The sequence below is a fragment of the Macaca mulatta genome, chromosome 1 (assembly GCF_049350105.2).
Source record: "Macaca mulatta isolate MMU2019108-1 chromosome 1, T2T-MMU8v2.0, whole genome shotgun sequence".
In the NCBI taxonomy this organism is placed as follows: Eukaryota; Metazoa; Chordata; class Mammalia; order Primates; family Cercopithecidae; genus Macaca; species Macaca mulatta.
This window is the reverse complement of record NC_133406.1, coordinates 129979452-130003850: the sequence shown is the minus strand read 5'-3', so window position 1 is coordinate 130003850 and position 24399 is coordinate 129979452. Positions and strand designations below refer to the sequence as shown.

At 54.5% G+C, this 24399-nt stretch overlaps 2 protein-coding genes, 1 long non-coding RNA gene and 1 pseudogene across 12 annotated transcripts in view; 3 read left to right on the top strand and 1 right to left on the bottom strand.

The window, feature by feature from the left end:
- The window catches only part of SLC6A17 (solute carrier family 6 member 17), a 51460-nt gene extending 42261 nt beyond the window's left edge, over positions 1 to 9199 (top strand). The window contains exons 9-12 of the mRNA XM_001099500.5: positions 1633 to 1825; positions 2632 to 2791; positions 4477 to 4639; positions 5126 to 9199. Of these exons, the coding sequence (XP_001099500.2) occupies positions 1633 to 1825; positions 2632 to 2791; positions 4477 to 4639; positions 5126 to 5494 (885 nt within the window). The 3' untranslated portion in view covers positions 5495 to 9199. The remainder of the gene's footprint in view (positions 1 to 1632; positions 1826 to 2631; positions 2792 to 4476; positions 4640 to 5125) is intronic.
- On the top strand, positions 6917 to 7599 carry LOC144337499 (uncharacterized; annotated as a pseudogene).
- A 1574-nt stretch (positions 9200 to 10773) lies between the features above and the next one.
- Positions 10774 to 20803, bottom strand: LOC144332184 (uncharacterized). 3 transcript variants are annotated; one of them, XR_013399999.1, is made up of 4 exons: positions 20675 to 20803; positions 17390 to 17450; positions 16964 to 17082; positions 11822 to 11887 (listed from the first exon to the last, which is right to left on the bottom strand). It is a non-coding gene; the product is annotated as an uncharacterized LOC144332184 (long non-coding RNA). The 3 variants fall into 3 exon arrangements; XR_013400000.1 differs by lacking the exon at positions 16964 to 17082 and having other exon boundaries at positions 10774 to 11887; positions 20554 to 20681; XR_013399994.1 differs by lacking the exon at positions 20675 to 20803 and having other exon boundaries at positions 17390 to 17521.
- Positions 18408 to 24399, top strand: part of KCNC4 (potassium voltage-gated channel subfamily C member 4) — a 69570-nt gene continuing 63578 nt past the window's right edge. For all 8 annotated transcript variants that reach the window (XM_015147986.3, XM_077951836.1, XM_001099694.4 and 5 more), the window contains exon 1: positions 18408 to 20453. In XM_015147986.3, the coding sequence (XP_015003472.2) occupies positions 19785 to 20453 (669 nt within the window). In that variant the 5' untranslated portion in view covers positions 18408 to 19784. The remainder of the gene's footprint in view (positions 20454 to 24399) is intronic.

The following is a 24399-nucleotide window of genomic DNA, read 5'->3' as shown; positions in this document are numbered from 1 at the left end:
TTCCATTTACTGAGTGGGCTTCTCGTGCACCATCACTGCCATAGGTAATGCACTCAGAACAGTGCCTTGACTTGGTATGCATCAAAGAAGTGTTGAAGTTAGTGTTTGTCCGTTGCTATCTATCTCCTTTGATGCTCAAGGCAGTTCTATGAATTGAGTATTCATAGTGTTCCCTACCTTACAGATGAGTAGCCTATGAGGTGGGGGCTTGATCAAGGTCTCACAACTAGTAAGTGAGCGAGGCAGGGTTCAAATCCAGTTAGTTGGGTCCAGAGCCCATGCTCAGAACCACTCCTTCATGCTTCTAGCCCTCACCCCACTGTCCCCATTCCAATCTCACTGCCACGATGATACTTAGACTTTAGGGTGGTGCTGGGGGTGCTGACTCCTCCTTAATGCTCAGGCCCAAGTTAGGACACCTTGCTTCTATTTATACTTACATAGCTGGACACTTTCAAAATGACTGTTCTCTTAGAAGGGGTAACAGGAAAGGGACATACCCACAGCGTCTTTGGAACCAGGCTGGAGCCAAGGCTCACATGGGGCAGAGCCAGCTCCTATCAGCCTGGGTCAACCCTGTCCTTCATGGGACCAGGGAAGAGGGTGCTTTCCCTGGGCTCCATGTTAAAAGTCAGCTCCATTGGACTGGCACCGTCCTAATGCTATGGGAGCTGCATCCTGCACCCTGACCCCTTCCTCGGGGATCAAGAGCAAGAGAGCCCAATCTCGGGTCCCCTGCCCTGGTTTCTTCCCCAGGTGACTGGCAGCATAAAGGACCTCCCCTTTTCACGTTCTCTAAAACCCTGCCCAGTTCTCATGGGCATGGCCTGGTTCTCTGAATAAAACTAAATTTATAGCAGTGTTTTCATAAAATACAACTCCGATAGCATTCAAATGACAAGAATTATACACTCACTTAGTGGGGAAGAAATGTTCCCTTATAATCACTGACTATTACAGGGCAATGTATAAGTGACAGGGGGCAGTGTGTGTCACCTGAGCCACAAGCATGGCCCAGTCATTAAAGCGGTGATTCTCTACCTTGGCTACCCATTAGAGTTCCTGGGTTTTATTTGTTTTTGCTTTTTTAAAAAAAACAAAAAAAACAAAAAAACAAGTCCGACACGCAGCTTCACCCCAGACCAGTCTAGTCATTGTCCCTGGGGTGAAACCCAGGTGTCGGTGTTTTTAAAGGCTCCAGCGTGCCTCCATTGAGAGGCGAGGCTGAGACCACTGCATGAAGATCTGCAGTTCCGAAGTTCTGAGCTGGGAGCGGCCACAGTGTGGCTGGAGCAATCAGGAAAGACATCTTAGAGGAGGAGGGTCCTGAGCTGATGTATTTCTAAACATGAGCATCTTCATCTGAATCACCTAAGCTTCTGGTACAACCTGTAGATTCTAGGCCCCATAGGTGAACTCTCAAGTTGGTGTTTTTGAGCTACCTCTAGGGGATTCCAATGCCTGCTAAAGTTCGAGACCCACTGGCCAAAATCAACAGGATTTAGGTGGAGGTGGGAACCCCTGTGAAAGAGGGAATAGTTATTCCAAAAGTTCGAAGGGCAGAGGAAAGGCAGCAGCGGTCTGCCCGGGGAGGGGTGACCTCACAGGTCCTGCTTTCCACCCCGCCTTCAGTCCGTGCAGGGCACAGGCCTGGCCTTCATCGCCTTCACTGAGGCCATGACGCACTTCCCCGCCTCCCCATTCTGGTCCGTCATGTTCTTCCTGATGCTCATCAACCTGGGCCTCGGCAGCATGATCGGGACCATGGCGGGCATCACCACGCCCATCATCGACACCTTCAAGGTGCCCAAGGAGATGTTCACAGGTAACTCCTCCCTGCCCCCACGCCCGGGCTCTGCAGGCTGCCCTTGTGGACAGCAATCCCGTTCTGGCTTCTGACTGGGTCCTTCATGACCCCACACCCAGAAGGCTCCACCCCGCACTGGGACACAGCTGGAGCCTGGCTGTGCCGCTCAGTGACGAGCACTCAAGCCAGGAAGAGAAAGCTACTTGGAAATGTGGAGCAAACATGAGCTGGGAGGCCTGCACCTAGGCCCCTTTGTTGGTTCACTTACCCCTCTCCCCAAGGGTCTGCTGAGTCATCTCAGGCAGGGGTGCTGAGTCGTCTTGGGCAGGGGCGCTCACTGGCCTTGCGCCCTATTCCATCTTTGTCACTCTGGTCCCGGGTTGTGTCCACAGTTCCCTTCGGGGTCTGCTGAGTTGATCTAGGGCCCATACAGGGATACCTCTCACCTGCATCCCTAGAGCGGGTATCTTTCTGTTCTCAAATGGGGAAACCGAGGTGGAGAAAAAAGACTGGGAACAATCAGATGAATCATTTAAGTTAAATGCAGCAATTAAGTAGAGCACCTGCTGCCAGGCACTGTGCTGGGGCAGAGGCATGGGATGAAAGTTAGACACAACGTCTTCCTCAGTTGCTCCCCGACTAGTAGAGCGGGGCTCAGAACCTGAGCATCTGGATCCCTTGTGCAGGACTGGGCCTGCTGGCAGGAGGGCTGCAGGCATGTGTGGGGGAGGGATGTGATGGGAGGGGCCTGGGTGCCCCAAGACCCCCAGGGCCCCACCCACCCTGCACCTTTGCCCCCACACCGGCCTCCCGGCTCTCTGTAGTGGGCTGCTGTGTCTTTGCATTCTTCGTGGGGCTGTTGTTCGTCCAGCGCTCCGGAAACTACTTTGTCACCATGTTCGATGACTACTCGGCCACCCTGCCACTCACTCTCATCGTCATCCTTGAGAACATCGCTGTGGCCTGGATTTATGGAACCAAGAAGTAAGGGGGACATGGGGGAAATGTGGGACGGGAGGAGGGGTCTGTCCTGTCATGACTCCCTGGAGAGGCAGATTATAGAGTCACAATGGCAGAGCTGAAAGTGCCCTTACAAGTCATTTAGGGAAATCGAGGCATAGTGCAAGGACGTGGCTGCCTAAGGCCACTTGTCCAGGGAGAAAGAGCCAGTCTGAGGACTGGGTGTCCTGGGTGCAGGTCCTGGCATCATCCTTAAATTACCATAGCACCTTTCCTGGGTACCAACTCTTCAGAATTCTGTTAAGTTTTTATGAAGGGCTTAGTGGGTCTACAATAGGCCCTTGCCCTTGGAGAACGTGTAGACTTCAGCAGCCTGTTCACAGTTGTAAGGGCCTAGATAGGGGTATGAGATGAGGTGTGGTTTTGGCCCCAAGTCTGGGGTCGTGCAGAGTAAGAGGATTCAGCCCTAAGAAAGGATTGGGTCTCACAGCCTAAGCCTAGGGCAGTCGTACGCTTACTGTAAGCTCTTGGCCTCATCCCTCATGTTAGGGTAAATACGTGTTCCCAGGAGTTCTAGAACTACGTCTCTCTGACTCACTTAGCATCGACCGTGACCACATTGTCCTTGTCCTTGGCAAGACCCACCTCCACTAACCCTCTCGGTCTGACCCTCCCTGATGCCTGGACCCGGTTTGGCAGTGGGGCTCTTTCACAGGGGCCATCTGCTTCCTGGGAGAGCACAGGAGGGGACAGGGAGTGGGGGAAAGGACACTCCTCTGCTTCCACCTGCTGTGGGCCAGGGCTGTAAGACACTGCCACAAGGGACTCTGGCTGATTTTTGTGTCCCGGACTCCTTCGGCAGTCTGGTGATGTCCCTGTACTCCTTCTGTTATTTTAAATGCATAAGATAAAATGTGTAGGATTATATAAGAAACTAATAATATTGAAAAATAGCGAAATATTGTTTAAAATCTGTGATATAGTAATTATGAGCACTTTATTTTTAATGCATTGTTACAAGATCTAGCTATAGATCTAATAACAATAGTAACTTTGAAGTAGTGACGAAAATCAACAATGACGCTATCTTCAATAGCTGGGATGTAATATGAAAATATCTGTAATCTATTGGCGACAGTCACGGGTATTGTTAATACTACTGTGGTTGCTTGCATTCATAATATAATAGAAAGTAATGCAATATTTCAGTTAGGGGTTACTGAGGTAAAGATGATTCTTTTGTATGCCATTCAAGCCTGCTGGCCGTCGGAATTCTGCTCACCCCTTGGTGAGAAACCTTTGAAAGTCAGGGCAGCTCTCTACCTTTGGACTCTAGAGAAGTGCACTTCTACGCTTTTCCAGCAGGGGGAGCCTTCAGCCAGGCCAGTGTGAAAGGGCTAGGCACTCCCTGAACACACAAGCTGTCTATACATAAAACAGACGTGCACCTGCCCAGGGTGTGTCTGCTGGGCCCTATCATATCTCTGGATGGGGTGTGATGTGACGGAATCAGAGGAGGTTAGAGGAGGACAGTAGAGCCTTCCCAGGGGCCAGGCAGACCACACACAATGAGCACTGAATGTGAAGAATAGAAGAGCCCAGGAGGGAGGGACTGGGAAACGAGGACTTTCTGGAGGAGATGGTGAAGGGGGAAGAGGGAGGTGTGACTGAGGGATGCCAACTGCTGGACCCTCTGCTATGCCTGGCAGGTTCATGCAGGAGCTGACGGAGATGCTGGGCTTCCGCCCCTACCGCTTCTATTTCTACATGTGGAAGTTCGTGTCTCCACTATGCATGGCTATACTCACCACAGCCAGTGTCATCCAGCTGGGGGTCACGCCCCCGGGCTACAGCGCCTGGATCAAGGAGGAGGTAAGGGTTGGGGCCCCAAACCCCAGGGACATTTGCATCTTCTCAGGCCTTTAATGCAACCACAGATAGGGATACACCTTTCTAGGGCAGGTGCTATGTGCCAGGCCCTGCCAGGTGCCTCACACCTAAACCACAATCCTACAACAGCCCAAAGACAGAGGTGGCATCATCCCTGTAGCACAAATGGGGACACTGAGGCTTAGAAAGATTAATGCACTTATCCAGTCTTTCTAACCCATATTCTCTCTCCATGCCTGTGGAGTGGAATTAGTTCATTTTATAATAGTAGAAATCACCCTAGACCCTTTCACCAAGGTGACCAGGTAAACCCCTGTCAACCCCCATCCTTGGCTGTGCCTGGCCAGGATGGTGGGAGGGGAGAGGAGTGGAAGGCCATGGGTGAGGGCAGGAGAGCAGTCTTGGAGGGTTTGGGAGGGGAGGGCTGTCACAGTGCCGGCAGCAGCCCTTAAGGCAGCCCACCCGCAGGCGGCCGAGCGCTACCTGTATTTCCCCAACTGGGCCATGGCGCTCCTGATCACCCTCATCGTCGTGGCGACGCTGCCCATCCCTGTGGTGTTCGTCCTGCGGCACTTCCACCTGCTCTCTGACGGCTCCAACACCCTCTCCGTGTCCTACAAGAAGGGCCGCATGATGAAGGACATCTCCAACCTGGAGGAGAACGATGAGACCCGCTTCATCCTCAGCAAGGTGCCCAGTGAGGCACCTTCCCCCATGCCCACTCACCGTTCCTATCTGGGGCCTGGCAGCACATCGCCCCTGGAAACCGGTGGTAACCCCAATGGACGCTATGGGAGCGGCTACCTCCTGGCCAGCACCCCTGAGTCGGAGCTGTGACCACTGCCCCAGCCCTGCCCGCCTCTCCCCCCACACTCAACCTGCCCACTCGTCCAGGCCTGGCCTCTTCCTCGAGGTGGCCACCAGGCCCAGGCCAGGCCCTTTGCCCAAGAAGAGAGGGTCTGCCCTGCCTCACTCCCCTCTTCAGTCCCAGAAGACTCTGCTCCCTAGCCCTGAGCAGGAGGCTGGGAGCAGCTCTGTTTCCCAATTCAGGACCCCACTCATCTAGCCCTCCAAGAGCCTCCACCAGATTGCAGCCATGTAAGTGGAACAACCCATCACTCCGGCTTCCCAGTCCCTGGGAGATTCCAAGTGGCCACTGCAGGAGTCACTCACCTCCCTCTCTTCCTGTAACTTGCCACCTGCAGTTCTTAGGGCTCTGGGGTGCCCTGAGCCACCAGATGGTGGTGGTGAGAGGCCTTGGGGCCGGGGAAGGAGAGTGGACTTTAGCTCACTCTGCCATGAGAGCAGGACACCATCCTGCCCAGCCCAGACGGAGTTGCTCCTAGTCTAAGAGGCTACCTGCTTGAAGGCAGAAGGGCTCAGGGCTCAGAACTGGGAGGGCATAGGCAGAAGCCCCAAGTTCTGTTGTCAGAGGTGGGTGCTGCCCTCGGCTTGAGCATGAGCCTTGGTAGCAGAAGGTGAGGAACATCCTCTGCCCTGGTCCCTGGGTGGAATCTTCCCATGTCCTTGGCCCTGGCTGGGGTGGGTGGTGTGTGCTCCTGCATCTTGTCTGGGAGTGCAGTGACTGGGACCAGAACCTCCCCCACCTCAATTAGGGCCTAGCCATCTCCCTGTCCCCAGCACCCCTCCCCAGCCCACAGTGGTGGCCTCTGCCTCTCTCCTGGAGACAGAAGGAAACGGTGCAAGGAGAGGTTTCCAGAGCACACATTGTTGGTTCCCAGCACAAATTAGATGGTTTGGAGCACAATTGTGAAGCACACTTCCTGCCCTCCTCACCTGGGGTCCAATGTTCTGTCTAGTGGCAGCTTTTCCCCTGGAACAGGGGTCCCCGGAGTTCAGGGGCTTATCACTCCTGGGGAAAGACAGATAATTTCACTGCCCCTTTGAGCCGCCACTCACTCTCCTTATTACACAAGCACAGCCACCCAGTGTGCACATCATGTACAGACACCTTGGAAACCTTTCCCAAGCCTTCCTGGCCCATAGTGGCCAGTACCACAGGCAGTGCTGTGGACAGTAGAGGCTGCCAAAGACAAGGGCTGGTCTTCAGAATGGAGGCCAGCCTGTGCAGAAGGCTGCAGCTGACAACAGCGACCCCACCCTCCATTACCTTCAGGGCCTCCTCTGGAAGAGAACCCATTCTCAGAGTGCAGCCAGGGAGGAACCTGACCCAAGAGTTAATGTCTGCAGAGGGATGGATGGATGGATGGATGGATGGATGGATGGATGGACGGACGGATGGATTGGGGGGTGGGGTTGGATGGATGGGTGGATGGATGGATGGATGGATGGATGGATGGATGGATGGATGGGGTAGGGGAAGGAAGGAAAGGAGGGATAAAGGAGGGAATACTGGCTCCATCTTTCGGAGAGCTCTGGTGGGCAGGGCAGAAACAGGCCACAGTGCTCAACCCAGACACCCTCACAAAGGGTCACAAGTCACTCTTGTAGCTCAGATTGCTCTTAGGACCTGGAGGGACAGACCAGAATCAGGGTGCCCTCCTTCACCCCCGAGTTCCTTACTGTCCCCCCAAGCCTGGGAGTGGTCTGTCCCCCAGCCCTGCCATCTCCCTTACACATCCCTCTTCCACACCTTCCCCTTTCTAGCCCCCTCTGCCCTACCTGTCTTTCCTGAGTGTTTGAGGGGAGAGAGAGACCCACCTCTCAAAGAGATGAGCTTTTGGGGCACAACATCCCACCATAGGCCCCCTCACCTGACCACACCTCCTACCTGGCCCCTTGCCAAATCCCAAGCAGAATTAGCAACAGGAAAAGCAAAGCCCCAGGAGAGACACTCTACTATATATACTCTTCTATATATTCTGTTTCTATTGTATATTCACTCTGTACATGTGGGTGTAAATGCTGTTAAATGACAAACCCAATATTATACTGTGGCTGGTGGACTATTTTCATCCTCAGTGCTGTACAGATCTATTTTCATTGTATATTTGATATATTTTTAATTTTGTAGCGTGTGGCTGGGCCAGGCCCCAGCGGGAGGGGCTGAGCTGGGGCTGTATGCTTGCTAGGTGTGGGCGCGCTAGTGCTCCCTGTAGCTTTTGCTGTGTCTTCGCTGTGTGTTAGACGTAGGGCCCAGAGCTCAGGGTGTGTGTGTGCGTGCGTGTGTGTGTGGTGTGCACATACGTGAGTGTGGGTGTGTGTAGCGTGCTGATCTGTGACTCCCAGTGTTCACCACCTTCCTGAAGACCATGCTCCCTCCCCCTGCCTCCTCCTCCTCTATCTATCGGGAGCCTCAGGGCCGGCAGGGTGCCTCGGGAGCCCCCTGCTATGGGGAAAGGCATGTGTTTCTTGCTGGTGACTCATTGCCTTCACACCACTGGGTTTGCCAGAAACAGGGAAGGAGGGCGTTAGGGGAAAAAAAAAAAATCCTCAAATGTATTTACCAGTCAGCTTCTTGCTGTTCCCAGTAGAATCGCTAGCTCTTCTCCAGAGGAAAAGTACTAGGATTCTTAAGATGGCGAGACCCCAAGAGGGATCTCACAGCACTGCTGCATTTGCCCTTGATGCAGTCCTGACAGTGTTTGGAAAGGGCCGCCTGCCCCCTCCCCACTGTACTTCTGACGCCTTTGGAGTCAAAGGCAGGTGGGGTCACCTGATGAGCTAAGATCCAGCCCCAGAATCCTGGAGGAGCAGGAGAGGACCAGGTCCCCAAGTCCTTTCACAGGGTCCCCACCCCCACTGGCTTTGGTGCTGTCCAAACAGTGCCCACCAGAAGACAGAGGGAACTCCAGGGCAGGGATGTGCCTGAAAGAGTCAACAGTCTCCTGATCCCTTACCTGTGCCTGCCCTCCAGCCCCATCACCAGCTTCTTGCTCAGGGAGCCTTCTGCCCTCCTCACTGAGGCAGCATGAAGCCCGAGGCCCAGATGGGGGCTGAACAGGTAGGGCACATCGGTGAATGCCAGTGAGGTCGGCTTCTGCCCTCCAGCAATACATGTGCAGGGGCTGCTGCTTTCCCAGTGCCAGGAGAACCCCCGCTCTGAGTCAGCCTGTGTGGGTCATGGGACTGGGATGCAGGAGCCATGGTCCCAGGCACTGCACAGGTCTACGGTATTACCAGGCGGAAGGGCTGCTTTCCTGCCCTTCCTCACCCCAACTTCCCCATCCCACTCCCCCAGAGTACTCCCCACTGTGAAAAGAGCTGGAAACTGAACCAGTTAGAATGAACCTGGCTCCCTGAGCACCCCTGTATCCTTCAAATAGGCCCTGAGATGTGAGGTCTGCTGCTTCACTGGGGCCTGATGACTTCGGCTGGGGGAGGGGGCCTAGGGCCCCTTCTCATTGAAAGCTCTGCTTTGTACAGACCCAAGCACAGACACCAGGCTGTCACTTTGGGTTCTGGCATAAGTTCAGAACAATTCAAGTCCCTGTGTCCCATGGCTGGTCAGAGCCCTGGGTCAAAACCACTCAGCCCAGGGGAGGGGATGAGGCATTGTCACCCTAGACCCCTCTTCCTCTCTCCCCCACCATGGTGTGCAATAAAGTGTCTGTTCTTACCAAACCCTTCTTGCCTTTCTCACCTGCTCTTGCAATGAGGGAGAGGGATGGGTGGCCAAGGATCCTGTGGGAAGCTTTGGGGGGAAAAGCTTGGACTGGGATGGGTGGACAGGACTGCTGAGGGGGTTGTGGGTGCTGGCTGGCTGAGGAGCAGCACGGGAAGTGTGGGCAGGTTCACCTCTGTATTTTCCTAGGAACTGTCATAGGTATTAATAATGCATACACTTCATCCTGGCTAACACGGTGAAACCCCGTCTCTACTAAAAAACACAAAAAAGTAGCCGGGCGAGGTGGCGGGCGCCTGTAGTCCCAGCTACTTGGGAGGCTGAGGCGGGAGAATGGCGTCAACCCGGGAGGCGGAGCCTGCAGTGAGCTGAGATCCGGCCACTGCACTCCAGCCTGGCAGAGCGAGACTCTGTCTCAAAAAAAAAAAAATAATAATAATAATAATAATAATGCATACACTTGCAGAGGGCCCTACTGGGGTCCAGCGATTCCACGTATCTAATTTCCTGTCATCTTTGCAACCATTTCCTGAGGGAGATCCTTTGCTGTCTAGATTTTTCCAGGTGAAACTGCATCTGAAATGAGGATGGTATTCGGTGGTCTTTTTTTAAGGACCTTTTTTTTTTTTTTTTTTTTGAGACGGAGTCTCGCTCTGTCGCCCAGGCTGGAGTGCAGTGGCCGGATCTCAGCTCACTGCAAGCTCCGCCTCCCGGGTTTACGCCCTTCTCCTGCCTCAGCCTCCTGAGTAGCTGGGACTACAGGCGCCCACCGCCTCGCTCGGCTAGTTTTTTGTATTTTTTTTAGTAGAGACAGGGTTTCACCATGTTAGCCAGGATGGTCTCGATCTCCTGACCTCGTGATCCGCCCGTCTCAGCCTCCCAAAGTGCTGGGATTACAGGCTTGAGCCACCGCGCCCGGCCTTTTAAGGACCTTTAACCACCTTAAGGTAGTTAAAGTTTTCTCTGTAGGGAAAACTCCTGTCCCGCCTGACTGCCAGGAAAAGCCATACTTGTCAGCCTGGCAAGGGCAGGGTGTGTGGAGGCCCACCCCAGGGAAGGACAAGGGTGGGAAGGTGCCAGTGTTCAGAGGTCTGAAAGCGAGGACTAGGAGGCAGGGGACTCCTGGGTGCTGCGGGGTGGACTCCCCTGGAACAGGCATAAAGTTCTGCCCCTCTCTTCGATAGCTATCCCTTTTGCAAACTTCAGTAGAAGGTAAAGATGAACTAGGGGATCTGACATCACCCCGTTCTAACATTCCAGCCCCAAGTATTCACTTATTAAACACCCACTGAATACTCAGCACTGTGAAGAACGGAATGTGCTGGGGCCTGGGGAAGCTCTTCTTCCTGCCTCACCCTCTAGGAGCACCGACGTTGAAAGAGGCAAGAAGTCAGACTCCTGGAGGAGGCCTCACCCCCACCCCACCCAGCTCCAGGCTGGAATGATGCTGCTTGCACTCACACACACACATACACACACACAGCCAAGGACCCTGACGAAACCTGTCATTTTCTTCTCTTGCCATAGAAAGTGTTCTTCCAGGAATAGCCACCAGATGGCAGGAAAAACGTTTCTTTCTTTCTTTTTTTAAAAAAATTATTATTATTATACTTTAAGTTCTAGGGTACATGTGCATAATGTGCAGGTTTGTTACATATGTATACTTGTGCCATGTTGCTGTGCTGCACCCATCAACTCGTCAGCACCCATCAACTCGTCATTTACATCAGGTATAACTCCCAATGCCATCCCTCCCCCCTCCCTGCTCCCCATGATAGGCCCCGGTGTGTAATGTCCCCCTTCCCGAGTCCAAGTGATCTCATTGTTCAGTTCCCACCTATGAGTGAGAACATGTGGTGTTTGGTTTTCTGTTCTTGCAATAGTTTGCTGAGAATGATGGTTTCCAGCTGCATCCACATCCCTACAAAGGACACAAACTCATCCTTTTTTATGGCTGCATAGTATTCCATGGTGTATATGTGCCACATTTTTTTTAATCCAGTCTGTCACTGATGGACATTTGGGTTGATTCCAAGTCTTTGCTATTGTGAATAGTGCCGCAATAAACATACGTGTGCATGTGTCTTTATAGCAGCATGATTTATAATCCTTTGGGTATATACCCAGTAATGGGATGGCTGGGTCATATGGTACTTCTAGTTCTAGATCCTTGAGGAATCGCCATACTGTTAGGAAAACCTTTCTCGCCAGATCGTAGCCTGCTTGCCTTCCTTTCCTCTCCATCATTTATTCCTTTGTGGGTCAGTTTATTTGTTGAACAAACATTTATTACGTACTCACCCTGGACAGGCTCCATGCCAGCTATAGATGAATAAAGATAAAATCAGCCCCTGCTGTCCTGAGTTTGGCAGAGGGAGGGGCCCTGCCCTATGACTCCACATCTCCCCATGTATCTTTCAAACCGGGAAATGGCCTGGTGCTAGAAAAGTCATTTCTTGTAAAGTATCAGTCTTTTGGTTGAAGATAATGTTTTTGGTTGAGATGTGAGCCCTTCTGCCAGGAGGGGCACACAGACCCGCCAAGATGCAGCATAACAAGGGATTTGGTTCGAAGGAGCTCTAGAGTCATACTTCTCAAGTTCAAGTTCAAATGCCACCCAGCTTCCTGCTTCCTGGGAGGCCTTGAGCAAGTCACGTAATCCCTCTGAGCTTAAATGTCCTAGTCTGTAAAACAGAGATAATAGATTCAGTGAGATAACACATGTTGGTCCAGTTATCTATTGCTGTATTCCAAGTTACCCCAAATCTGAGTGGCTTAAAACAACCATTCTATCACGCAGTTTTGTGAGTAAGGAATTCAGGCAGGACTTGTCTGAGCAACTCTTTTGGTGGCAACCGAGGTCACTCAGTGATATTCAACTAGCAGCGAAGTAGTCTGGAGGGTCCAAGGCAGCTGCCTTCACATTCACTCAAATGCCTGGCACTCCAGTGAATGGCTGGAAGACTGGGTTCAGCTGGGCCTGCCGGCCGGAGTGAACAGCTACCACTGCCTCTCCAGCATGGCTACTCGGCCAGACTTCTGACTGAGGGGCTCAGGGTGCCCAGAGAGACCATCTCAAGAGACAGGACGTGGAAGCTGCCAGGTTTTTAAGGCCTGGGCCTGGAAAATGGCGCAGTACCTCCACCATCTTCTGTGGGTCACAATATCTGCCCAAATAAAGGGGAGGGCACACAGAAGCCCCCACTTGTTGATGGGGGAGTGGGGAAAATCTGGCTGCCTATGTTATGGGCCGATTCTAGAGTGTTAGGGATCTTTGTCATCAGTCACCAGCACCTGGGCGGAACTTCCTCCTGAGGGGCTATCAGCTTAGAGACACAGAACTGGACACACAACAGGTCATTTCTGGTGGGGAGGTGAGTGGCTAAGTTTGGGCCCTGGGTGGAGGGAGCAGTCAGGGAGGAGGATGAGAAGGGCATGCGGGAGGACACGTGAGGCCCCCGCTTCTGCCTCAGGTTTGCCCCAGGGCAGGTGGCATGAGTGGTTTGAATCATGGGTCTGTCACCAACCATACCACCTTGGGGAAGCCACTTAAACCCTGGAACCTCCATTTTCTGATCTGTAAAAGGAGGACGACAATAAAATATCTTCCTTAGAGATGGTATGAGGGAAAAATGAACTTCATCAGTAACATCTACTGGAATACAGTATCGACTTCTTTCTATATGGGGATACAATAGGTGCTCATTAAATATTTCCTCCTTCTTGCCATCCTGGGCAAGGCCATGGGGCCTGCTTCATTCTGGGGCCCCATCACCCATGCAATGAGCCATCTCCTAAAGCTATTCACAAAGGACAGTTTCAGCCTAAAATCCAGAGAAGCCAAGGAAGGAGGGGAGGAAAGGAACTCTCTCCAGGAAAGGGAGTATCAGAGTGTGGGGGTCTCACTGATCCTGTACATTATCGTGTTCACCCCAGCAGTCACCACCAGACAGCTCCAGTCATAGGGACTTGGGCCAAGGCTAAAGTATTCCACAGACCACAAGGCTATGGTGGGGTTTTGTTTTTGTTTTCTTTGTTGTTGTTGTTTTAACAAAGAAAAGGCCCCAAATTCTTTTTAATACTTCTCCCATCAAAAGTGGAGTCTATCCTCCTCCTCTTGAATCTGGGTGAGCAAATGCCTCCTCTGACCAACATGGTATAGCAGAAATGATGCTATATGACTTCCAAGGCTAGATTCGGAAAGGCCGTTCCACTTCCAGCTGGTGTTCTAGGGATACTGGTTCTAGAGGCAGCCAGCTGCCATGTAAGACGGCCAACCGCCCTGAGACTGCCATGGTAGGGAAGCGATATGTTTGCAGATGCTTAAGTTGACAGCTTCAGCTGAGCTTCGAGCCAACAGCCAGTGTCAACTGCCAGCCACATGAACACATCATACTGAACGTTTAGCCCAGCTGAGCTTCAGATGTTTGCAGCCCGCTGTCATCTGATTGTAGCTGCACGAGACCCTAATCAAGAACTGTTCAATTGAGCCCTTCCTAATTTCCTGACCCATAAAATAATGAGCAAAATAAAATGACTGTTGGGTTTATACCACTACATACTGGGGGTAATTTGTTTCATAACAATAGTAACCAGAACATGAACCTTACGGATTATCTGGCCAAACCTCCTTGTATAACAATGGGGAAAACTGAGGCCCAAAGAGGAAAAGACCAGATTTCCCACAACCAAGCAAGGGGAAGACTGGGGGCCAATGCCTGGGTTTCTTGACTCCCAATCTAGTGCATTCTCTGCCACACAGCAAGGAACCGACAGGGAGGACTCCTCCCCCGCCACCCCCCGCCTCATTAATTCCATGCATCAAGCAAGCATGAATCAGGTATTCTGAGTGCCTGGGATTGTGCTGAGCACTGGGAATATACAAAGGACTAGGCAAGAGTCTCTGGCTCGCAGAGGCAGTCACAACCTGACTTGGGTGTCTCCCCTCCTGGCACACTCACTGGTGCCAGGCACGCTGCTGCATTCTTTACTTACATCATCTTAGGTAGGAAGAAACCTGTGAGATTGGGAGACTATGCCTGTCGTTCAACCACAAACCCTTACAAAGATGGATCCACGCCAGGCACAGTGCTGGCTGCGGAGCATAAAGACTCAGTGGGGATCTGCTCTCTGTCCCTGGGTCTGAGCTGCCTGGGTTCTGGGTCCCTCCATTCTGCCCAGGGCTGACCCAAGCAGGGAAGAATCCCTGGACTTCAGGGGCACCCAAAAGGAACCTGAGTTTGGCCTGCCTCGCCAGACAGCTGCTTCCCCTTTCCCCAGGACATTGCTGGAGGGAACCGGCCCATCAGGACTAATTAACTACTCTAATGGAATGAACCAGTTTTTCCTGGAACTTAGCCCAGGTGGGAGGAATCTGTACTTTTATAGATGGAGAAATGCTAAGTGTCAAGGGGTCTTGCCTGCCGGACCCTGGGCTAGCGTGTGTGTGGTGGGCGGCCGGCGGGGACAGGGGGGTACTCTCTGGATGCAGGCTGAGTTCCCAGCCTAGGAGCCTTAAACAAGGAGGCCTCTAGGGTCCACTCAGCTGGTGGCCCCCACGTCGTTCTCTGTCCTTGGCCCAACCCCAGCCCTAGCTCAGTCTCTCAGAGTTCGCTGCTGCTGCTTAGGCCTGACATCCCTAAGTGGGGGGAATGTGTCCATGAGCTAACACTCAGGTCCCCTCCAACCCTATGACTCCATGTCCATAGTGTATGAGGCCCCGAGCCCTGCCCAGGCCTGAGCTTCTGGTCTCTTCGCTTTAAGAGCAGGGCCCTCAAAGGTTGCCTTTGAGCCCCAGATACAACTTCACTGGGATTATATTATCCCAGCAACCCAACCCTGCTTTCAGTCCTGAGGCAGAGCCCTTCTACTGATCTTCACAAGACCTGAATCACTGGGGCTAGATTCTTCCCAGAGCCTCCTCCGACCTACAACCCCTCCCCCCGCCGGAAGGCTCTCACTTTTGATTTGGAGCCTGCAAGTCTCTGCAGACTGCTTGGGGTGGGGGGAGGCAGGATGACATGAGCTGAGACGCAGACAGGAGGCTGCCAGCCTGCTCTTGCCTTCCCTTCTCTTGTTCCCCCCTGAACGGTGAGGCCCTATCACCCTCCAATGACTCTGATAAAGCAATTCAATTTTCCAGGCTGGGAGAGAGCAAGGCGTGCTGGGAAAGGATGCTGGCTCCTTGGCCTGGACCTGAAGGAGGAGGGTCAGTCCCTGGCAGGAGCTAGAATACCAAAAAGGGAAAGTGTGAGCACCACTGGATAGGACCTTGCCTTGGCCTACAGACCCTCACCACAAATGGGTTTCAAAGAAGGAAGATGGAGAGGAGATTGGATGGCTCCAGTAATTCTAAAGAGGCTGAGCCCATACAAAGCTCCCAGTGTGGAAAGGGGAAGGGTAAATGGCTTTGATTTCAGGCTCTCAGCTTCCTATGGACAGGGTCAGCCTCAGCATTCAGAGGGTGAGGACCTTATTATGGTGGGGGGGGGGGGTGGGCCTGGAAAGGGTGCAGGTGTTTGACAGCCTCCATCGGTGCCCCTTTAGAATCTCCCATGGCCCTCTCTTCCTATTCTTTCGCCACACCCTCACCCCTGATGAGGGAAATCCGCTGTGGCTGACACTGTCTGTGAACTGGCTCTCAGACAGGTGCTCTTCCCTGACAGCCTGAAGAAACCAGGACACTCAGGAGAGGACAGAAGAGAAAAGGTGAAACTGAGGGAAAGAAGCTTGGGGAACTAGGAATTTCCAATAGTGGTTGCTTTGTGGTCTTGCTTAAGCCTGTCAGGCATCAAGGTTCTTGGAGGAATGAAGAAGGGAGGGGGTAGGCAGAGTCCCAATGGCAAAGTTAGGCTAGAAGAGGTACCTGAGGTCCTGGAATCAACAGGAAGCCCAGAATCAGCTGCCACCCCATCTGCCCACATCACAGCCCCCAGAGATCAGGGCAAGGTCTGGAGCCAGGACATCCTAGCACCACCAGGGGGCAGCACCCTCACATCCATAGGTTGTATCACAGTAGCCTGGGCAGGGGGCTCTCCTATGCTTCTCCAGCTGGGCTCTGCGTTTTGAGGGAACACGAAGACCTCACACAAAGAACCGATGGGAACAAGTCCCATAGTGCTAACTGCAGCATAGCGACTCGCAAAGAGAGGCACAGGTAACAGGTGAGCCCAGAGCTCTAGAATGAATCTCCAGTAAGGGTGAGGCATTCTCTAGAGGCCTTGGGACTGAGCCTGAGCTCCCCTCTCCGGAGCTGGTCAGTGCACAGAGCCAGGAGACCTGGTCCCACGCACCTTTACCCAGCTGCCTCTCTCAGGCTGGGCCCTCTGTTTTTGTCAGCTCTTCCTAGGTTCCCATGCCCATGTCCCAGCTTTCTGATCTCCCTCCCTCCCCTCCTGGCCTCCTTTTTCCCTGGAAACTTTCTCCCTCTACCCATCTCCCCAGGTGCTCATCACCATCCACGAGCACTGCAGAGTGGAAGCACCAGTTGGGCAGATTTACTAGGGCGAGTGGCTGTTTTATTCACTGATGTATTTCCAGTGCCCGGAACTGCTTCTGGCATATCGTAGGTATTCTATAAGTATTCACTGAGTGAATAAGTCAATCGGGGTGGGATACTATGGATTTTTTCCCCTTACCCACTACACTCCCTTTCTTCCAATGACGGAGCTCAGTCATCCTGATTGACAGAAAGCAGGGGAGAGACCCCAAGGGACTTTGCCAGGACACAGACCAGATAGGACTTGAAAGGTATTCATTACATTAATATTCTGTGGTTCTTTCTTCCTCACTCCAGCTTCTGGCGTGTCCCGGGTCTTCTCTTCCCAGTTACTCTTGGGATATTTCTTTTCACTGCAGCAAATTCAAAGCCAGCTAAACTCTGAAATACAAACATCAGTTTCGAGGAGCAGGGACTGGGCACAAAGGGGGTGCCAGAAAATGTGTGTTTCTGATTAACACACCACCCCTGTGTATCAGTACAGATCATCAAAGATCATTGCCATTTTGGTTTTCTGGCCTCATTAATAACGAGACTTGCTTGTAAAACTCCCTTGCATTGGCACTGGGCTTTTAACCTTTCCTGAGACACACACAGGCCCTTGTCTTGTTATTCCCAGTTGAGCTAGGTACTGCCTGATCTGGAAATGGGAAGGTGCACAGCTGTCCAGGGTAGGTGTGTCATTTACCTTTCATTTCTGCCTCAAGATCTCCTTACATCATCCAGACAGGCATGGAAGCTGCCTGAAGCTGTAAAAAAATAAAAAAATAAAAAAACCATTGGGGATTAATATGAAGATGTAAAATAGGTTCTGGTAATTTTACAAATGTAAAATTCATTTGTTTAACAAAAACAAATGAATCTGGAAATTGCTCTTGGGATAGGGCCAGTAAAGTCCTGTTGGTGCCTATGTTTTGGGTATGGCAGCTTCTCAATCACTTAGCAAACAGGTTCTCAGAGGCAGGAACTGTGGGAGCTATCAAGATGGAAAAAGCACAATGCCGCCTGCAGGAGCTCAGGGTTAGGGAGGGGAGAGGAGGCATATACACAGGCAAAGTCAAATTTTAATGGGTGGAATAAGAGTAGAAGCAGGAGGGGGTCATGAGGCAGGACACAGGCACTTCCTATGTGGACCCCAGAGCAATGACGAGCAAAGGCTTTAACTAATGACTTTTCAGGGCTACCCACCCACCCACCCCACATCCATAACACGTTTCGCGATGAACAGAGCCAGAGCTACGGTTTCCTTCCAACTGGCACAAGAGGCGTTTCTCTGCCCAAGGCCACCCGTCCCCCATTCCATCGCGGGGGCTTTGGTGGCTGGGACAGAGGCGAAGAGCATCAAGACCATGGGCGTCTTGGGCTCCGCTGGGCCTCCGAGGCGCAGGATGCGGGGCGGGGTGCTCAGAAGGCCCCAACACGGTGCCTGGGAAAGGAGAGGACAGCCTGATCCTCGCGACAGAGTCTCTACCCTCTTTCTTCCTTGGCCTTCCATCAGCCGCAGTGAAACGGCAACAGTTCGACCAGCTTGGCGGGGAGGGGGCGACGGAGCCGGGCGGAGGTTAGAGGTCAGGGGTCGAGAGCGCTTCGGTGTCTGCGGGCTGCAGTGGGAGGAGCTGCGGGCCCGGGGGAGGCGGGGAGCAAGGCCGAGGGGGGCGGGAGGGGCTGCCGGCGGAGGCGCGCAGGGGCGGCGCGCTGGGCTGGGCACTGGCGGCGAGGAGGTGACGCGTTTGGTTTGGGCTCGGCTCCGGGGAGGAAGACTGCGCTCGGTCGCCGGGGCCTGCAGGTAGCCGGATCGGCCCCGCGCCGCGCCCCGCCCCGCCCACCCCGCCCGCGAAGGGCGCGCCTGGGCGAGGCGGGGCCCCGGAGAAAAGGCGCCACTGGAGCGTGGCGGCCGCTGCCAGCGCCGGAGGGAGACCAAGAGCCCCTAGGGCCCCAGCCCACCAGCGCCGAGACGCCCCCTCCCCTATGCCACCTCGCGCCCGCCCCCTGCCGCGCGCGAGCCAAGGCCGGCGCCCCGCCCGGAGATGGGCAGACGCGTAGATGGCGTGGCTCCCAGCGCCGCCAGATCGCAGGAACCCGGCGCCGGGGCGTTGCGCTGAGGCTCCCTCTCCGCGCGGCGCGGGAAGCCTGCAGGTGTCCTTGGCAGCTCGGCCGCCGCCCCGGGTACTCCTTCGTCAGTGCCCAGAGCCCCGCTCCCCAGAGCGGCCCCGCCCCCCAGGCGCCGCGCAGCGCAGGACGCCCCGTCTGAGGCCCCCCCGCCCCAGCTCGGCCCCCGCAGCGCTGCGCCGGGTCCGGCTCAGCTCCCAGCCGCGGACGCAGGACCCGAGGCTCGCTCCTGCGGGCGCGCTTGTTTTCCAGCTGCCGCCTCGCCCTGCGCAGCCCCTGCGCAGCCCCCGCCCGCCTGGCCGCCGCGCTCTGCTCTGCCCCGCCTGCCTTCCTCGCCCGGCGCTGGATTTATGAATGGGGGGAAGAGGCTACATGCCGCCGCCGCCGCCTCGTGTTGACCGCAAGCAGCCCGGGCCCACGGAGCTCCGGCTGCCGTGAGAGTGTCAGCACGGCCCCGGCAGCCACTCGGAGGACTTGTTGCTGCTGCGCTGCCGCCGCTGCGGGGAAGCCGGCTGCTCCGGGGCTTGGTGCGGTCTGGGAGCCGGAGGGTGGCCCGTGTGAGTGTGAGCGCAAGCGCCCCGGACCTTCGCGGTGCGCCTGAACTGTGCGCTTCCTTGTCTTTGGTCGGGGTGACGGCGGGGGCGTGTCCCCGGCCCAGAGCGTCTGTCTGTCCCGTCCTAGCGGGGGACCGCGTGTGTGCTTGCTTCTACTTCCCCGCGTCCTCCCTCTCTCCGCCTCCCTCTCTCCGGAGCTTCCTGCCCTAACCCCAACCACCTGTGCACCAGAGAAATCCAACTCCTCCCGCTCCGCGTCCTAGGGGGGATAGGCAGGGGCAGGGCCACGCCGCAGAGGGGGCCGCCGCCGTCTCCTGCCTCTTCTTCGTCTCCTCCCCCTCCCCCGTCTGACGCTGCCTCCTCGGGAAGGGTGTTTGGAGGGCAGCGGCCGCCCCAAGCCGGAGCCCCGCAGCGCTTCTTATGATCAGCTCGGTGTGTGTCTCCTCCTACCGCGGGCGCAAGTCGGGGAACAAGCCTCCGTCCAAAACATGTCTGAAGGAGGAGATGGCCAAGGGCGAGGCGTCGGAGAAGATCATCATCAACGTGGGCGGCACGCGACATGAGACCTACCGCAGCACCCTGCGCACCCTACCGGGAACCCGCCTCGCCTGGCTGGCCGACCCCGACGGCGGGGGCCGGCCCGAGACCGATGGCGGCGGTGCGGGCGGCAGCGGCGGCGGGGGCTGCGAGTTCTTCTTCGACAGGCACCCGGGCGTCTTCGCCTACGTGCTCAACTACTACCGCACCGGCAAGCTGCACTGCCCCGCCGACGTGTGCGGGCCGCTCTTCGAAGAGGAGCTCACCTTCTGGGGCATCGACGAGACCGACGTGGAACCCTGCTGCTGGATGACCTACCGGCAGCACCGCGACGCCGAGGAGGCGCTCGACATCTTCGAGAGTCCGGACGGAGGCGGCAGCGGCGCGGGGCCCAGCGACGAGGCCGGCGACGATGAACGGGAGCTGGCCCTGCAGCGATTGGGCCCCCACGAGGGAGGCGCGGGCCACGGCGCCGGGTCTGGGGGCTGCCGCGGCTGGCAGCCCCGCATGTGGGCGCTCTTCGAGGATCCCTACTCCTCCCGGGCGGCTAGGGTGAGTGGCAGGAGCCCATGTCTCCCCATCTTGGGTCTGCAAGGGGCCGTGGTGGGTGGCGTGTAGGGGCTGGGAGGAGCAGGGACCGAGCCTGACTTACCTTACCACCGCAGATTGTTCCCGCCTTCCTCTCAACCCCCCTCCGAGGCCTGCAGGGGAATTACACACTCCCACCCTCTCCCCTGCACGCTCCATCAGGAGATTGCACACACTTGACTTACTACTTGGACCCAGTCCCAGCTGCCTGCTTTGCCGCATCCCCTCCAGTGAGTGGGGTGCCCAGCTCAGCTCCTCCACCACCTTCTTTGGTCTGCACAGGCCGCCTTATCTTCAGCTGCCCTCCACTCCGCACAGGACTACGGTCCTGGAGAGCTGAAATTTGGCCTTTTGCTGGGGGCAGGCAAGGTTGAGAGGAAGGAAACTAGGGTGGGTTTTGTTAGATGCTTCCATGCGATGCCACCTCATTTACATCCTCCCAGCAGCTCAGTGTGCCCACAACTATGCACTTGGAGAGAGGAGGATATAGGCTTCAGCATCTTCAGCTCAGAAGAGGCAAAGCTGAGACCACAATCCAGCCTCCTTTCCAGGTTTAGGAGAGGCCTTCTTTCTCCCAGGGAGAATGCCGTGCCCCCCAGACTTCCTGCACACCTGGGATGTCCTGGCCTCAGCTGGGGTGAGAAGAAAATTAAACAGAAAGGGCCTAATGTTCTAGGCCCTGGAGGCTCCCACGGCCAGTGGCCAGCCACAGGCTTGCTGGTGATTATACCAGATTTTTGTTGCCGCTTTTCTTTCTGCTGCAGCACAAACTCTTTCCAGAAAGCCCTGGTTCAGATTACTGCTTGAAATGGGTGTATGAAGGAAGGGGGAAGCACAGGTTGATTTAGGCAAGACCTACCACCTCCTCCCCAAGTAAATCCAGTTTCCCTAACCCCTTTAGGTGGAAGGGGAAAATGGGGGAGATGCTTGCCCCATTATGCTTGGACAGCTAAAAAAAAAAAAAAAAAAAAAAATTCCCTGAAGGATGGCTTTAGATTCTTTAAAGAAAGAAAACTCTGGGGGCTGGTGTTGGATCTCATGATCAGCAGCCTAAAGCCTGGTTGGGGGTCTGTCTGGGAGACAGGAAAGAGCAATGTAACTTGTTGGGTCTGGGGACTGCTGCTTGCTGAGGAACCTGGTTGGTTCTTCTGGCATCCCAAATTGTCATGTTAATGAGTCTCAGAGCGCCCTCCCTTTCCCAGCACTCCTGTGCTGGACTCCGTCCTAGACATAGAAGAAGGCAGGGTAGAGAATTGGGGAACAGGCCTGCAGGGAAAAGCCAGGCTGGCATAAATGCCAGGCCAGGGCAGATACATCTTCTGCCTGGAGGAGAACGGAGGAGCAGAGGTCTCAGGGGCCGTGGCATACTGGGCTGGGGCTGCAGGCAGCCATGAGAAGGCAGGGATCTTTCGCAGGACTGAGAACAAAGCTAGAGGCAACTGCCTGGGGTTCTTTCCTTGTAGCCCTGAGACCGGCTCAGAAGGTGAGGGCACAGTGATGTCCCTGGTCTGGGTCTGCTGTGAGTTCTGCGGGCTTCTTATGTAGATCACTAACCTTGCTAGTGTTAGCACTTGGCTGTCTGCATTAGGGGAGAGAGACAGGCACACATCATTCAGACTCTTTCAAAGTTGGGGGTGGGGGAGGAGAGAGAGAGATAGAGATGGGGAAAGGGGACAAACCAGGGAAGCAGGCCTGGGATGAGGTGGTTAGGGGAGCTAGGCCCTATTTCTGAGCATTCTGGGATTTCTGGGGGCTTTTCACCTACTCTTGTTCCTCTCTGGAATTCTAAGTGGCACCCCACATATCACTGAGTTTATTTTCTTCCTAACACTGCTGAATGGCCAAGCCGGGGGGCCTCTTTGAGTAAGCTCAGAGCCTGGCCTGCCCCTTGAAGTCTTCCAGGAACCCAAGGTGTGCTTCACCCCTTTGACATGGAATCACATCAGCCCAGGCATTCCAGTTGCGGTCTTGAAGTTTATGATGGGGTAAGGTTAATTCTTTCATTTAAACATTGAGAAAACCAGGATTCAGAGACAAGTTTCTTGCCAAAGACATTTAACTAATAGCAGAGCCAGGAAACCACCCCTAGTTTCCAGCCTTCTGGTTGTTCATCCTGATGTGAATATCTGGATGGAGTTCTGGCCAGCGCATGTGCCAAAAGAGGACTTGCCTCCTGCTGAGGAGCCCAGGCACAGGCAGCCCTCACCTGCTCCCGGGACACACAAGTGAGAATACATAATTTTTAAAAATTAATGAATAACTGCTCATTATTGAGCACCCCAGACAGATACATTGCTGTGTATACTTTACATTAATCTCTAATCCTCCCAATAAACTTAAAACCCAGTGATTATCCCTGTTTAATGGATTGAGGCTGTGAGAAGGTAAACAGTTGCCTGAGATCACATAGCCAGATAGTGGCCAGGCTTTGAATCAAAGCCAGAGTCCCTGACTCCCAAGCCCTTGCTCTTGTGATTACAACACCTTCTTTCCACTGAACTAGGCTGTTTTTGAGGCAGAGAGCTTGTTTCTTACTCTGGCCTGAGAAGTGTCCTTTTGAGGTTCTGTAACTCCTGTGGATGGTATCAGAAAACCCAGGGGCAGATGGAGACGTCAGAAGGAAGACTTACTGTATTACCCCTCCAGGCCTGAGGGTACTGTGCCATGCGGGGAGTTCTGGGGCTGCACTTTCCCCCCTCCATTTGCCCCTGGCTAGTCACGCTGTCCGTTTCTTCCCACCCCTGTTCCCCTGGGTATGTGTGCTTCCTTCCCTCGCTCACAGCTACCTCCTTCCTAGAAGGGCCCACAGCACTGTGGGGTGGTGGGCGAAGAGGGGCAGAGGAGCAGTGCTCTGCCCTGAGGCATCCTTTCGCACACATCAACCTGGTCATTCGAGTAGTGCATTGTGACAGGAGCAAAATGATACAAATGGAAAGTGAACTGAGCTGATTATGAGAGCTTGTTGCCTAGCTACAGACCTGGCCCAAGGAGCTGTTCCGCTCAGGCAGGCTCCTGGGCTGGGATGCTCAACCCTGCTCTACTGTGCTGGGCCCATGGGCGGCTGCTGCTGTGGTTCTGTTTCTGTGGCCTGAGCTGGGAACAGGCACGAGGGGCAGACTGGTCCTGTCCCCACCTGCCTACTGCCCAGGGCAGAGTGAAGGCTCACCATGGAGACTTCACAGCCTCAGGGGGCCCAGTGGAGGTTTGGCAGCGTCCAGAGCTTTAGAAACCTGCACCTTCTTTTCTGAGAGCGGACAAGAGGCCTGAAGAACGGGGCCAGGACGCTCTTCCCCTACGCAAGTCTCCAAGGTCTCCGGGGCAGGGCTGGCTTTAGCTCAGCTATCAGCCTTATTAAGGATTACAGTTCCTCTCCTTTGGCTAAATCAGCGCATTTTTCCTGTGCTGTTTCCCTTTTGAGTAGAGGAGGGGACCCACAGGAACTCCCTGCTCCATGAAGGCAGCTCCAGCAGGGTCCTCCCCTTTGTTAAGTGTCAGTTACTATGTGGGAGGCTTGGCCTGTGCTTTCTGCTACTACTCATCTGGCCTAGGTGAGGAAGGTATTGTTAACATCTGTATATCAGTATACAGATGAGGAAACAGGCCTGGCGAGGCTTTCTCAAGGTCGCACCGCTTGTGGTAGAAGTAGGATCCAAACCCAGGTCTCATGAATCTAAGTCCGTGCTCCTCCTGTGGCCTCTGGCTCCTGCCCAGAGAGGATCTCTGGCTTCCAGAGGGTGGCTCCTCACTGGAGAGCTTCTTCCTCCACTCTGTTCTTATCTCTTCCTTTACTTCTCACTCCCTAGAATTGCTCAAGTCTAACCTCTCTTCTTACTGTGGTATTTCTATAGGAAAAATGAAGGGAGGCATGGTTAGGAGAAAAGACTGAGGGAAGCTCCCTTGCCCAGGCAGA